This window comes from Chenopodium album, chromosome 23 (assembly GCF_948465745.1).
Source record: "Chenopodium album chromosome 23, dcCheAlbu1.1, whole genome shotgun sequence".
Lineage (NCBI taxonomy): Eukaryota > Viridiplantae > Streptophyta > Magnoliopsida > Caryophyllales > Amaranthaceae > Chenopodium > Chenopodium album.
In genome coordinates, this window is record NC_137856.1 from 30,547,414 (window position 1) to 30,562,427 (window position 15,014).

At 33.9% G+C, this 15,014-nt stretch overlaps 1 protein-coding gene across 2 annotated transcripts; it reads right to left on the minus strand.

Annotated features, from left to right (window-relative positions):
• Positions 1–999: 999 nt before the first annotated feature.
• On the minus strand, positions 1,000–8,049 carry LOC145607977 (peroxisomal membrane protein 13-like). 2 transcript variants are annotated; one of them, XM_081663579.1, is made up of 5 exons: positions 7,913–8,049; positions 6,961–7,194; positions 6,512–6,837; positions 2,078–2,170; positions 1,000–1,446 (listed from the first exon to the last, which is right to left on the minus strand). In XM_081663579.1, exons 1-5 carry the CDS (start codon positions 7,932–7,934, stop codon positions 1,228–1,230), a joined length of 894 nt encoding a protein of 297 aa, XP_081519705.1. In that variant the 5' UTR covers positions 7,935–8,049; the 3' UTR covers positions 1,000–1,227. The 2 variants fall into 2 exon arrangements, with proteins under 2 accessions (XP_081519705.1, XP_081519704.1); XM_081663578.1 differs by having other exon boundaries at positions 6,958–7,194.
• Between the last annotated feature and the right edge of the window lie 6,965 nt (positions 8,050–15,014).

Consider the following 15,014-nt stretch of genomic DNA (forward strand, 5'->3'; position numbering starts at 1 on the left):
ATTAAGCATAATTGTGATGGTGACTTGGCAACTAATTAGCAAATGTAAAAGTTGAGGAAGCTAACATGGAAACTTTGTATTGGGAGTTTTGTATTGGGAGATTGGGTTCTAGATAGATGTAATAGAACCCATCCTGTTGAGACTTGAGAACGTTTGCTTCTCCCTCTTTCTTAGATAGCCGGTGCCAAGTATACAGGCTTGGCACCGGGAGTTTGAGTTTGACGAGTGTTGGATTTTGACCTGAAATGATCTCGAATTTACAAAATTTAATAATTGATACAATTGCCAATATTTGAAATTTTTTTATATATATACTCTGTTATTAAAAGTCTAAAACTATTCAAGCGTCACATATAAATGCACAATAGTTTTAAGGTTTAAAGATTCCTATTCTTAGCTGCCACTCTTATCTTGATCATTATCTGTGAAAATGATGGTATAGCCATTGTTTACGTGAAAAAGAGTCAACTTTTCAGAAACAGATAGCATTATAAAATTCTATATTAATATAAAATTATGTATCCTATATTCCTATGGCTTTGTATACTTTGTTATTTGAATAGTACAAGTACTAGAAAAAAAAAATAGTACAAGTATTCAATAATTGCCATAAAACAAATTATGACACTTGTCTTATGCATGTCAACTATTTACTTAATTGGTTTTCCAAAAAAAAAAAAAAAAAAAAAAATACTTATTAAAGCTTTAGAGGTGATACCAAAACAAAGGATTTGATCCCGTCTATATCACTTGCCTAAGAAAAATCTGTCAACACTAGTCGCATACAATCCTATAGTTTAATCTACTAATTGGTCTTGTGATTTACTAACTTTAATATTTTAGCTTGAAGAATTTAATAGATTGAGAAGTACAACCAAAAAAAAAAAAAAAAAGAAATTTAGGATCATTTAGGGTAGAACTATACTATTTAACTATGCTTTTTTTTTTTTTTTTCCTTATCCAAGAGTACAACTTTATTCATCATACTTCAGACTCCCATTACAGAGTAGTAGCATAAAGCATTTATAGCACATTTTTCTTGTTAATAATACATCAAATGAGATATAGAGAAATGAACACGCTATTATACATTACATACAATACTGCAGAAATAATGGTACCAAAATCTAACTCATTCCCTTCACAAATGTAGGAGAGAGGCTTTTTTCGCTCTCTAAGCATCCTGCAGAGTTCATATTGAGATCTCAGCGCAAAAAAAGTCTTGTGTTATCTTCTAGCATCATTGCCCCATACGTTATCCCATCCACCAGCAGGTGCAGATTTTGGTCCCTCTAGGAGTCTCTGATCATTCTGCATGTCTGGTCCTGGCAATGGAAGGCCATTTGGGCCTGCAGGGCCAATCTTCTTCGACTTTCTTCTTAACCCCAAAATTCTAAATACAAATCTGGCCAGTTCGCCATATAGCATACCACCTCGATCGAAGAGCTGCATAAATGATAAGACTCGTCAAAATACTAGCATACTACACGAAGAAAAAAGAATGTTCTAATATTGGAGTTTTGGACGCATATGCAGCAGGAGACAATTTTTATTTACTTTTTAAAAACAGGTGCTATATTCTTATTAGGTGAGCTGAACTAATATTTTAACTTCACTATCTGGTTATACTATAAGGAACAGAAAAGACAGCCCACTCGCACAGCCAAAGTAAAGAAGTGACACAATTCATACAAACCAAAATTCTAAGTCCCAATTGCTTAGCTTATATGCACTAAGATCACAGACTTCTTATGTATCAAACACAACAACAATAGAAGTTTTGCCAAGTGAGCTACTAAAGTATAGGTCCACCATTTTAGTCTCCAACACCCTAATATCCGTATAATGAAGTAGGTGTGCACACACATCCATTACAGCTTAAAAATTTGAACACACTAAATCATATAGACACAAGATAGTGACTAAAAGCCTTTTCTTTCTTCTTTTGGTCCACAATATCAAACAAATCATACTGTACGTGTTATGGTCCACAGCCTAATTTTCCAAAGTTTTGATGCATACTAATGCTATGATCAGAATAGCTACAAAGGTTTAATCAGTGAAATAAGCTGCATACCTGTAAGAGTGCAGACATGAAAAAATGAACAGCTTGTGTGTTCTGATCCACAAGAAGAGATATCCGTCCAAAAAAATTTACCACTCCTTCCATCTGACATCAATGTAAATACATGAAGAGTCAGCAATGATATTTTAAAATTCACCATCAATAGGACATTGTGCTCCCAGGACTAAACAAACATAGTACTCCATCCATTCCATTTCTAAGGTTAAGTTTGAATTTTTTTTTTTTTTTTTTTCATGGGTATTTAGAAAAATGCTTTGGGAGTAGGTAAAATGTGATTATTTATTTTGAAAGTAGGTAAACATTTTGGCACATGGGAATATTTGCTTTAAGAGTAGGTAAATATTTTTAGTAAATGGGAATAATTGCTTTGGGATTATGTAAATATTTTGGTAAATGGGAATAGCTGCTTTGGGATTATGTAAATATGAGGGTGTGGGTAAAAATATTACTACCTTCGTTTCATATTATTTGCAACGATTTGACATAAAGTAGAGAGGAAAAATGTCTCATCGTTGCAAATAATATGATACGGAGGTAGTATTATAAATAGAAACATAACCAAAGAAAGGGAATGTCCAAAACAGAAACATAACCATAGAAAAGGCACAGAGGGAGTACTAAAACTGACACAATCACTACAAGAAAGTAACATAAAGTAGCATGACATTTAGGCGCCTAGCAAAAAAAAATTGACAATAAAAATAATAATTTCAAAAGGAATCTCTTCTGTTCATCATGTGCTCAATTAATTAAAAATCAAATTTCAGATAAGAGTTCCAAGACTTGCTCAGCGAATGAACTTTGAGAGCAGAGGTGATACAAGGAAAGCACAGTAAAAAGGAGTACTTCAACAACGATTCAAAGGTCACCCTTCCTTTGCAACCTTTCCAAAAATCACATCTGTCTCTTAGATGATTAATGTTTAATTATGTCCAAGAAACTCACTGAGAACTTGTATTTGTTTTGAGACTTGGACAAGAGACTCGTGTGACTTGGTGGTACATTATTTTTTGAGGCAACTTTGTGGTAAATTACAATAGCTTTTTCTTTAGTTTGCCAATATTGTATTGACACACCACATTAGTTGCTTATTTTTCAACTTATATAAAGTGCAAAAATTCCACACTGTTGAAAGTAACCAATAAATAATCATTGTGTAGAGGAAAGCCAAGTTTTGACAGGCCACGTCAAGATTGGCTATAGCTGCCAAAAGGTAGAAACAGACCCTCCTCAACTTAAAAGAGTAAAACTGATAAGCATCCAAAGAATCAGGGCGGCCTTAAAATATCTCAGAAAGTACTCTTGTTTGCATTGCACTGGACTCTCAATAAAGCTCAAGGATCTGCCATCCATTAGTTACAATATGTTTGACGTGTATTTCATTCTCTTTTCTAAGAGATATTCCAACTTCCAAGCACCCTCAGTACTGGAACAGATTATAGACAACCAACTATCATCCCCATATTAGTGTAAAGCCTTAAGCTAAATTCCAAGATTGTCCAAGATTCCAATAAGTGAAAAGACAGAAGCAAAGATCATAAGATGATGGAACAAAATTAATAGGAATAGGCTCATTGACACTGATTCTTTTAAGTGGCTGAAACTTGTCAGTGGATACATTTAGAAGTGTCAAGAATGCAAAAGGTTCCAACGATTAAAGTTTGCATGGAAAAAAGGTAGAGAGCGGTAAAGAAACAATGGACACATTTAGAAGTGTCAAGAGCGTTAAAAGTTTCAAGAATTGTATTCACCAACACGAATGGGAGAGAGGGAAAAGAAGGTGTCATAGAGGGGCTGGACAAGGCTTAAGCTTACATTGCTTCCCCAAGCAAGGGTGATGTGTTCGTACTTTGTAGATACTACGCTAAGGATTTGGTGTTTTTGTCACGTCTCAAATGGAGGTAAACAAAAACATTGCTAAACTTCGGAATCAAATGGATCCAAATGATAGCTCATTCCACCAAACGGGATAAATGTGAAACAAGCTCAAAACGTAAGCTTGCTGTAAAGGAAATTCAAAGAGCTCTAAAAAATATCTTACTTCATGGTGTGAACCTGTTACCTCAAAAGTCATTATATAGCTCTCCCTTTACAGTTAGCTTTTTTTTTTTAATATTTAAAAAAAAAATAACTTTCCTCAGACTACGAGAAACCTAATATTTCCTCTGTCCCTAAATTCTCGCCCTATTTTCCTCTTTAGTTTGCCCCTTTAACTTCGTCCCATACTACTTTTGGTTGTGGAGACCACACTTTACTCTCACAACCACTACATATAACTCCACTTTTCTCTCCAATCAACTCATTTCAACCAACAATCAAAGAAGTAACTCCACCCCTTCGAGGGAGTAACTCCACCCCATGTTACTAATGAAAAGTAAAAATTTTGCCAACATAAAAACGAAGCATAATTGAAAAAATAGAAATTTACTTCCAACCTAAGTCCACTGTCTTGCCAACATCGGCCCATTGGAAACTAAACACAGGTCCAATCCTGCTGACCTTCCAAAGCTCCCACATCAGAGCGTAACCCCATTAATTCATCACCTAATCACATGGTTACCATTCAATTACATGTCACCCGGCATGTAGGGTCCGTCAAGGATATCCACTAAAACCATATATCTTCATATTTGCGCATATTAGTTCTATCAGGTACGGTGATGCGAATGTAATGGGAGAATACCATCAAGGTAGCAAAGTAGGCCCACATCATTTCACATATCTTCATTGATGATGACTAAGCCTTTTTTCCTAGAAGCAAACCTCCTATCCATGAAACACTAGAAGGATACCCTGAATACTTGGAGCGTGTTTCAACGAAAAATCATGCTCTAAAAATGTGGTAAATTGGTGATGATGCAACTGTGAAAACCAAGTACCACCATGGCTATAAATGGGAAGTCAAACTCCACTAATGAACAATAGAAACTCCTATGAAGAAGACAGACCACATAATAAACGGGTGTTTAATAGTCTGATTTCAAGAAATGGAACATGGAGCCAAAACATAGTTTGTACCTTCGAAGCCTATTAAGTATTAACGGACAACTAGGTGAAAAGAATTCTCAGCATCACAACCCTTCATAGATTAAAGACACAATAACTGAACCAATGATGGAAACTACTCATAATAATTGGATATAGATGCCTCTACGAAGAGTTCACATTACTATGACGATGACTGCAAATTATCAATGGAAGATTTTTCTATTACAGATAATATGCTCTTCCATTAGGATATCATCAGAAGATGGGAGACAGCTGCTTCATAAATCTATGACCACATCTTCAGATATGGTGCAGTAATTAACCATATATAGAAGGGGTGCCACCTAGCCATCAGCTAGGGGTTAGATAATATAATTCTTATAAACTAGTGAATTAACAATCAAGTCCAATATCTGAAATAATAACAAGTTCTAACTTCCAACTAAACATATAGTTCAGAGCTACACTTTGGTCAAGTGCTCAATTTGGGTCTGGAAATATACAGTGATAATGGAAAATCCCCAAAACAGCTGGAACACTAGCAAAAGTGGAAGCATCATATGACACAACCATCAAGAGTTAGCAAGATAAAAGCATAAGAGTAGTGATGTCTCAATATGGCAACCAAAAAATGCCTATCTAGGATTCCTTTCTAATTAGATAAGATCCAAATTGCGCTCCAATTAACGTGTTTTTAAGGTATTAGGTATGGAACAAGGTAGGACTAGGCTGGATTGAGCAAGGAACTAACAAATGAGCAGTGAAGGGTTGGGCTTTGAGCATTCTCAATGCAAGCCTAGGGGCATTGTATCGAGTCCTGCAGTGATTGCAACAAAACATGACAAAGGAGTGAGCAAGGATTGAACTGTAAAAATCCCAAAGGTTGAAAGAACCATCATGGACTCCAAAATAATCTCATAATTATCAAGAGCTCACTGTAAGACTATCTTATGCTATAAAATTAGTTTGTTGCAATCACTGAACTATAAAATTAGTTTTTTCCCCACCCCGCGACCAAAAGCAGCCAAGAGATTAGCCAAGGCAACGAAGCAACAATAAAAGAATGTAACCAAACTTGGACTGTCTTATTATCCAAATACGAGAGCCAAGGTAGCACACAATTGAGCCAAAGAAAATGCATTAGGATCACAGCATCACAAACAAATATACATCCTAAGCAACAGGTTGGAGCACAAAGAAATGATTAACAGATAGATCAAATCTAACAACTTAAGCATTGCTAAACACAGTGAATGAGAAATAGGAACTAAAATAACCAAGTCAAATAGAAATCAAACGACTTCCACAAATGACATCAAGAAGAAAAGAAAAAAGTCATCTAATCACATTCAGATGTCCACAAGATTAGGTCTAATATAGAAGCAGAAATTCTATAGATTATTAAAAAAGAAAAAATACAAAGAAGTTAATGCTTACCACACGAAGAAAAGAAATCCAAAACCCAGGTGGGGATGGAGGAGGATTATTTGGATCTTGGGGTCCGAAGGGACCGCCCATCCCCATTCCCATTCCCATTCCATAACCACCCATGCTTCCTCCCAAGCCACTATTGTACATCCCTCCTCCACCATACATTCCAGAACCATAAAGTCCGCCACCATATCCTCCACCAATGCCCCCTCCAATTCCCCCTCTATACATGCTACTACCATACATACCCCCGCTCATTCCTCCATATCCCCCACCAATTGAATTATACATCCCTGATCCATATCCAGAGTTCGTCATGCCAGAATTGTATCCTGCAAATAACAGTTTATCAAACGGTTCAGAAGCATAGTAGCAGCATCATAACTCCAGTGATTCTAACAAAGCTCTTGTTCTGATATACTCCTATATGTCTCAATGAATCAAAATACAACTACCTCCGTAACTGCTGTTTCCGATATTATTCTCCCAAGGCCTTGTCGGAAGAGGCCTTCCAACTGCATTTGTGTTAACAGTATTAATTCGATCAGAAGTTGAAACGATTTCTCCAGGCTTTGCAGTCCCAGAAGCTTCTACAACATCACTTGTAGCACCAGCTGAAGGGGGTCTAAATGGCGCTGGACCAGATGACGATCCAGATCTTTCCCAAGGTTTCGGTGGAGGGCCACTAGCTGCAAAAAGAAACAACATGCCTCGTTAGTGAAATAACACCGTATTAACTCGAATAAGGGAAAAATGTTCCCCTTGCTGAATTAAACCCACAAACAGAGTAGGTAGATAATTCAACAGCAAATTAGTCAATCCTGAGTCAACCCCAATACCTTGCAAAACCCGACTTATGATCCGTACATACTTTCATTATGTAAATATTAATCTCAGCAGTTATTCAGCACAAGCTGTCGAAAACTCGATAAAATACCAAAATATAGAAAGAATACAATTTTACACCTTCTAACAGCAACCTTAATTTGTAAATTTCCTAAATTTCTCTTTCTTTTCCTTCAATTTTTACAACGGAGATATTTCCAGATCAAGCTAAATCTTCAATTCTACCCGAACCACTAATCTCAGGAAATTGGCATGCAATACAGAATAATTCCAAAAACCAAGATCAACACCCCAAATTAATCAATCTTGCCAAGACTACCCAAATTACTCAACTCAATTGCAGGGTTACAGAAAAATCGCAATTAAAACCAAAAACCCTAATCAATTCAATCAATCACATCGATAATTCCGACATGAAAAAGGTAAAAATTCGAAATCAAACACAAAATATCCACAAAAACCCTAAAATCAACGGAAATCAGAAACCAAAACAGAGCAAAAATTAATACAATTAAACAGTGAAATTGATAGAAAATGGAGAATTGGAGAAGGGAAAAGTACCTCCTTGTGTTGTCGTCGCCATTGGCGATTCTCAAGAAGATTGAGAGAAAGCGCCAAGAAAAGAGGAGAAGAGAGAGAAAGAAAGAAGAGATAGAAACAGCTAGTCGTACAACAACAACATACTCGTTATAATTAATTAGATAAATTCTCCTATTAATTACGGACTATCATATTATAAACAACGACCGTCAAAGATTACGTTTTTCAACCGATGAGGTTTTCTTTCTTTTGGATGGTTTGGCACTTCGGGTCGAGTTGGAAACACTATACGCTCAGGCATGCTTGATCGAACACACAGTCCTCCTCACCAAGTGTAACCTCAATCACCCAGCAATAATAATAGGAAAAGACTTAGATCTAGCCACTTAGAATTGAGATCAGAACTCGAATTAGCTCAAAGGGTGAAACACTAAAAAAAAAAAATCTAGTCCGAATGAGTTAAAAACCAATTCAACTAAGAGATTAATTTTTTCTTTATTGTGTTTATGTTATAAGCCTTTTTAAGTGAGAAACAGTTTTATATGAAACTAGTTTTGTGCCCGTATGTGAAATATCTGGGTAATTTATTGAATTTTAAGATGAAATTTTTCATTTAAAATATACTTCTACGTTACTTGAATTTTTACTCGTGGAAATCACTTGATAATCATACTTGTAAAATAATAAAAAAAAATATATACTCATGGAGTATATAGTACTATTGCTCATTAAGATATGAGTGATTTTAGGAAAAAGTTTGGGTTAGCGAAATATACTTTATACATATGAAATGTTTTTTTCACTTAATACACCCATTACATAATTGATACACGTATTAGTCTTTTAGAGTCGTTTTTTAAGTGTTACACATCTTTTTTTTTTTTTACAACTTTCTCCGTTTATATATAAGAAAGTCTTACACACTTTGCACCTTAATTTTCATGCAACTTGGCTCTTTAATATGTAATATGTGGTATCTATAACTACTATTAGCATTTAAAAGTTATAGAAACTTAAAACCATGTATATTTGACACGATTGAGGTATTCATTCATTCATTTTAATAAATACACGCATTATAGGAAAGGAAAGAGCATAGCATGCCCAATTTAGCTATTTTCAAGCAACTTGACTCTTAAATTTCCTTAATGTGGTTATGTAAGGATTTTACAGTGTTAGAAATTTAAAACCTAGAAAATACGGCATGAATGAGGTGTTTATTCATTCATTTCAATGAATACATGTATTATAGGAAAGGAAAGAGCATAACATGCCCAATTTAGCTTTTTTCATGAAACTTGACTTATTTCCTTAATGTGGTTTTTATAAGGATTTTAAAGTATTATAAACTTAAAACCTTGAAAATATGACATGAATACAGTGTTTAATATGAAAATGTAAGATACATGCCATGTGTGTTCATTTTCCACTACTTTCAAGTTACGTGATGAAGATCATTGTTGTGTGACTTTATTTTTCCAAATCGTCCAAACTTGTTGCAGGAAATTTTCCAGAAGAAAATGGATAAATCAAGTAGTCAAGGTGTGGCCGCCGCGACCCTAATCGGGTGTACTTTAAGACTGTTGTGGGCCGAAACAGGTGAAAGGTTTGGGCAAGAGTGATCACTTATACTTTGACACTCCTCAAGGACGACATGGAGCCTCGCAGATGTACACACCATCCATTGTGTATCAGTTACACACACAGTTTGAGAAAAGGGTGCAAGCTATGCAATCTCAGTTCCAAGCAGAGTTCCAGACACAAGTGAATGACGAGGTAGAGGCACGAGTTCAGGCACAAGTCAAGGCACAAGTTAAGGCACAAGTGGAGCAGGCTTTGGCCACCGAGAGAGCCAATATAGAGAAGAGACAACAAGCTTGGTTCGAGGAAATTAAAAAAAAGGAATGTTGCAGTACGGGCCAAATCCGTTTGACTCCTCATCATTTTTCAGTTCCACTCCCGATAGTGACTCGGACGACAATGGTGCTTCAGGGGTTGCATGTGTTTAGGCCTATGTTATTTGCCTTGACCTGCAAACTAATTATTAGTCTATCTTTAGCTTCTTACATAGATTAGGATGGTTCATATATTAGTATGTACTTTTAACTTTGATACTTACTTCCTCCGTTTTCTTTTACTTGCAACACTTCCCTAAAAAGGAAATGTCACAATACTTGCAACACACTATAAAAGGAAAGTTACTTTAAGGAAAAATTATACTATATCCCTTATTTAAAGCACATGACCCACTAAATTACACTCCTAACAACCACTCATCCTATTTTAAAGTTTATTATATTATGTAAATCCCACCTTTCTTAATTACCGTGCTAAAGGGTGTGTTGCATCTAAAAGAAAACGGAGGAAGTATTATTACACTATGGCGGTTGAATAATTGAAGTATGTGAACTTAATCAATGTGGATGTGCTAGTTTGACTGCAATGCAGGATATGACTTGGATTAAAACAGGTTATTAGTTGGATTATAACCTGTTATGAAATGGTATTTGGTGGGGAACGAAAATAACTGTGGTTGAATAAAATCATAATACTGATTGCCATCGGTAATTGTTTACTAGTACTGTTTTAATCATTCTGATTTGCCGTTCACGATGGATTTAAACCAATGGTATGTCTATATTACCGATGGCTTGAAGCCATCCGAAAATCAATAAAGTACCGATGGCTTACACCGTCGGTAATATTAATATTTTCGATGGCCTTAAACCATCGGTAATAATGTTATACCGATGGTGTTTAGCCATCGTTAATATTTTCCGATGGTTAATTTCATCGGTATCTTTCGAAAATGGTGATGCATATATTCATCAAATACCGATGGAAAAACCATCGGTAAATTAAATACCAATGGCATTTCCATTGGTATTTGTGGATATTCCGACGAATTGACCACCAACTGCTTTTTACCAATGGTAGCCATCAGTAAATTGTTTACCGATGGTTTTTCCATAGAATTACAACGGATTTTGGCCATCAATAATTAGCTGAAATCTTGCAGTGGAATCTAGACCACAAGAAGATGAAATTTGTATTCCCCATCATTTTTTACTTGTAACATGGGTCATTTGCATAATATTTTATACAAGTATAGTTTTTTTTTTTTGGTGTTTTGAGAGCCACAACGACGAGGGTGAGAATCGATCGCTGGATTTCTTGAAATCGGGTGGAACGAAAGCTCTATCCACTTGAGCTATTCCTCACTCTCGATCTCATGCAAATAGTATTATGAAAGTGAAAAAAAATGAATGTTGAGTAAGGAACCCAATTGAATAAAATAATAAAAGAGGAGAATGTTTCTTATAACAAAGGAGCAAGTAAGTTGGGACACTCCGAAAAGGAAAATGGGACAAAGATAATAATAGCTCATTTGTATTTTCAATGGAAAAAAAAAAAAAGAAGATTTAAAAATGTTTTGGCTACAGAATTAACAAATAGATAGTACAATGCAGATATAAAAGTCATTAAGGAATAATGTGAACATTAGTTAATCCTGTACAAATCATCATTAACCAATATGTGTTAATATAATTATTAATTAATCATATAGTGTATCAAAGTACTAATTAATAAATCGCTATATTTTTGTCATATCTTGATTTGAATTATGAAAGTATAAAATTGTATTTGTATTTTATTTCACCCAAATTATATTACATACATTCGATTCATCCATGGATGTAGATGAAGGTAAATTAATTAGGTGATGGATGGGTTGGGTGATAAATGGATCATTGTTGGATGGAGATGGACGATGAAGCATCACTCGACCCACTTCCGATACATTACCATCCATACTCTCAATATTGTGCAACCATCTTATCCTCCGTTTGTATGATGTCGTTGCCCTTCCTTGAAGCCCCCTATCGCTCTTACCCTTTCTCCTAGCATGTTGTCACTGCATCTGATCCCCTTTTTTTACCTTCTTATTTTTGTTCCATCACTACCATTGAAGCTAAAATTTAAGGTTTTAATGGTCACATTTGAATATGAAAATGGTCAAATTTGGGTTTTTAATGCAGTTGTTGATTAGAAAATGTAGTTTCTCATTATTTTCTCCTTCTTTCTTCAATTTTTTTTTTTATAGTTTTAGGTTTTTCCATAGTTGTTGATTGTTTTTTGTTGGAAGGGTATGGTTTTCAAGGTGATGATGAATTTTCACGGGGGGTGGGGGTGCTTTTGAAAGGATAGGGATGATTACGGCCACAGAGTGATTTTAATTAGGTGGTGGTATTGGCGGTGCTTGTAAGTTAATGATGACAATTATTGTTAATGATAGGGTACGGTGTTGGCGATGAGTTGGGTATGGTTGTGTGGTGGTGTTTGGATGGCTTAAGAAAGAGAAAGGAAAATGTCATGGGGGTGGGGAATCATGGTAGCAGAAAGTGAGGCCACGGGAAAATAAGAAGAAAAAGACTTTAAATAATGAACTTTTTTTTTTAATAAAATAATATACTAAATAAACAACAACTAAGAGAATCAAACTAATTCATTTCCTTAACCTTTCTTAATAATGACCCCATAAACCCTAAAAAAAAAAATATTAAATTAGCAATGACATGTGCTATCTTTTGTGTGTCATTATGTATATATTTTAGAATAACTAATTTTATGTTTTATTTATTTATTTACTAGTTTTTTGCCCGAGCAAACGCTCGGATATTCAAAAGAATTTTATTTATTTATTTATTTTTGTTTTTTTATAAATTATACGTAGTATCTATTTATATTATCATATTTATATAGATTAAATGCATTAATGTAAAGTACTTATTTCTAATTTAAGTTTGCTGACATGTTATGAATTTGAAATTGAGTGAAAATCCTTTTTTTAAGTAAAAAAAAACAAACAATACATAGATTAAAGGGAATATATAATGCATTTTATAGATTAACGATTAAATTTATTTATTTATTTATCTAAGTTGTTATTGTTGTTCTATTTTTTAGGTTGTTTATTAGGTTGTATATTCTCTTTTTATTTATTTATTAGCTATCTCATTATTTTGAAAAAAAAAGAAAAAAAGGATTTTTGGCGGAAAATTTTTTAATGTGAGTGTGACACGTGTAATTTGGGGATAATGCTGGTGATTACTTTAATATATATATACTAGTTCTTTGCCCGAGCAACGCTCGGATATCCACAAGGAAAAATTATTTTTATAAATTGCTATAAGTTTGTATTTGTATATAGATTGTGTATACGATTCAAAAAATATTTTATTTATTTGAAATAGTTTTTATTGTTCTAATTTTTAGGCGGCATATTCTCTTAATTTTTTTTTTAAAAAAAAAAAAATCAATTATCTTATTATTTTTTAAGGGAAAAAACAAAAGAAAAAAAAAGTTTTGGCGGGAAAATTTTAATTGTGGCCGCGACATGTGTATTTTTGGAATAGTTCTGGTAATTAGTTTAGTATATAGTATTGATTGATTGATTTATTTTTTATTTTTTTACGGAGTTGTTTAAAGATAATTATTAGTCTTTATCAAGTGTATAAATGAGAAATAATGTCGTACCTATTTCAGATTTATATGCAATTAGCTAATATGGAAAGATAATACTTTTTAGAAAATGTAATCTTGTTGATTTTTATTTATATTAAGAATATAATCTCAATTACTTGACAAGATCTACGTGTAAAAGTTTATTTGTATCTTCTACTATAAACTATATTACTACATAACATATAATTCAATTTTTCAGCTAGAATAATTATACTCTTCTTACTTTTACAAAAATATAATTTAATTTCTATAACTAATAACAAATATAATAGAGGATCAATATAAATGAGTTTTATCGGTAAGATTGTATCTCGGCTCCCCACCAATTTCTTGTAAATTGATTGACTATGTAGGTTTTTTTATAATAATAATAATAATAATAATAATAATAATAATAATAATAATAATAATAATAATAATAATAATAATAACAACTACTAGAGGGAATGACGGGGCTCTTCGACCAGCAGATGTGTTGCTTTATTCTTGGGATAGAGGCCTTGATGTATGTGTTGACTTGACGGGATCTTCATCTTTGACACTATCGGGGTTGTCTGACTTTGTTCTTGGTCGTGTTGTGTCTACGGCGGCTCAGCGGAAGCGGGACAAGTATGGGGCGCGTTGCAGGGCTATTGGCTACGGTTTTCTTCCTTTCTCCTTTTCTTCGTTGGGGGAACTAGAGAAGGATGTTATTGCGTTGCTGAAGCGGGTTCAGGTGTTCGCTAAGACTCAGGATATTGGTGCTCGTGCAGCTGCTCATATCTTCAGCAGGATCGGGTTCGCTATAGCTAGAGGGGTGGGGGCTCAGATTGTATCTCGGCTTCCCACTAATTTCTTGTAAATTGATTGACTTTGTAGGTTTTTTTTGATATTTTTATAATAATAATAATAATAATAATAATAATAATAGACATTGGGGCACGTGTTACTGCCCATATCTTCAATTCACTAGGATAGACTTGCTATACAGAAAAGAGTGAAGGTCAAAAAAGAGTGAGGGTCAAGATTATATCTCAGCTTCCTAGTAATTTTTTTATAAGTTGTATGACTTTGTCCGTTTTTGTGTTTATAATAATAATAATAATTTTAATTAGTTTTGTAAAATGAAATAATTTTTATTGAACTTAAATTATCAAATTACTAAAATTAAATTATTTTGTTGAACTTAAATTATCACTAGTAGACTTAAATTATATTAATTTTTATTGATTCTCTATTCACAAATTCTTATACGTGTCTGGCCACATGGTGTGGTCACATCATAAGAGTTATATCATTAGTGTTAATATGAATTACTCGATCAGTGTTATAGGGGATAATTCGTCAGTGTTATAGGGGTTAATTCGTCAGTGTTATAGGGGTTATTCGGTCAATATTACAAGAGTTGCTCGGTCAATATTACAAAGGTTACTCGATCGGTGTTATAGGGGTTACTTGTTTTTTTATAAGTGATATGACTAACCGCACACAAGACAAGCTGTTTTCTGTGATATATATACGAAGTATTTATTTTGAACAAACTTATTTTCAAAAACTAAACTTATTTTTCTTGAATGAAATGTTTTTTTGTTGGAATTAACTCTTGTTTCTTTCTTTT

What these genes read in the sequence shown, in the direction of transcription:
- LOC145607977 (XM_081663578.1), bottom strand. Translation starts at nt 7,934, where the DNA reads ATGGCGACGACAACACAAGGAG. An exon ending in GGCGACGACAACACAAGGAG is followed by an intron (nt 7,195 to 7,912) that starts GTACTTTTCCCT and finishes TTCTTTTTGCAG; the next exon opens with CTAGTGGCCCTCCACCGAAA. An exon ending in GGATTTCTTTTCTTCGTGTG is followed by an intron (nt 2,171 to 6,511) that starts GTAAGCATTAAC and finishes CATTGATGTCAG; the next exon opens with ATGGAAGGAGTGGTAAATTT.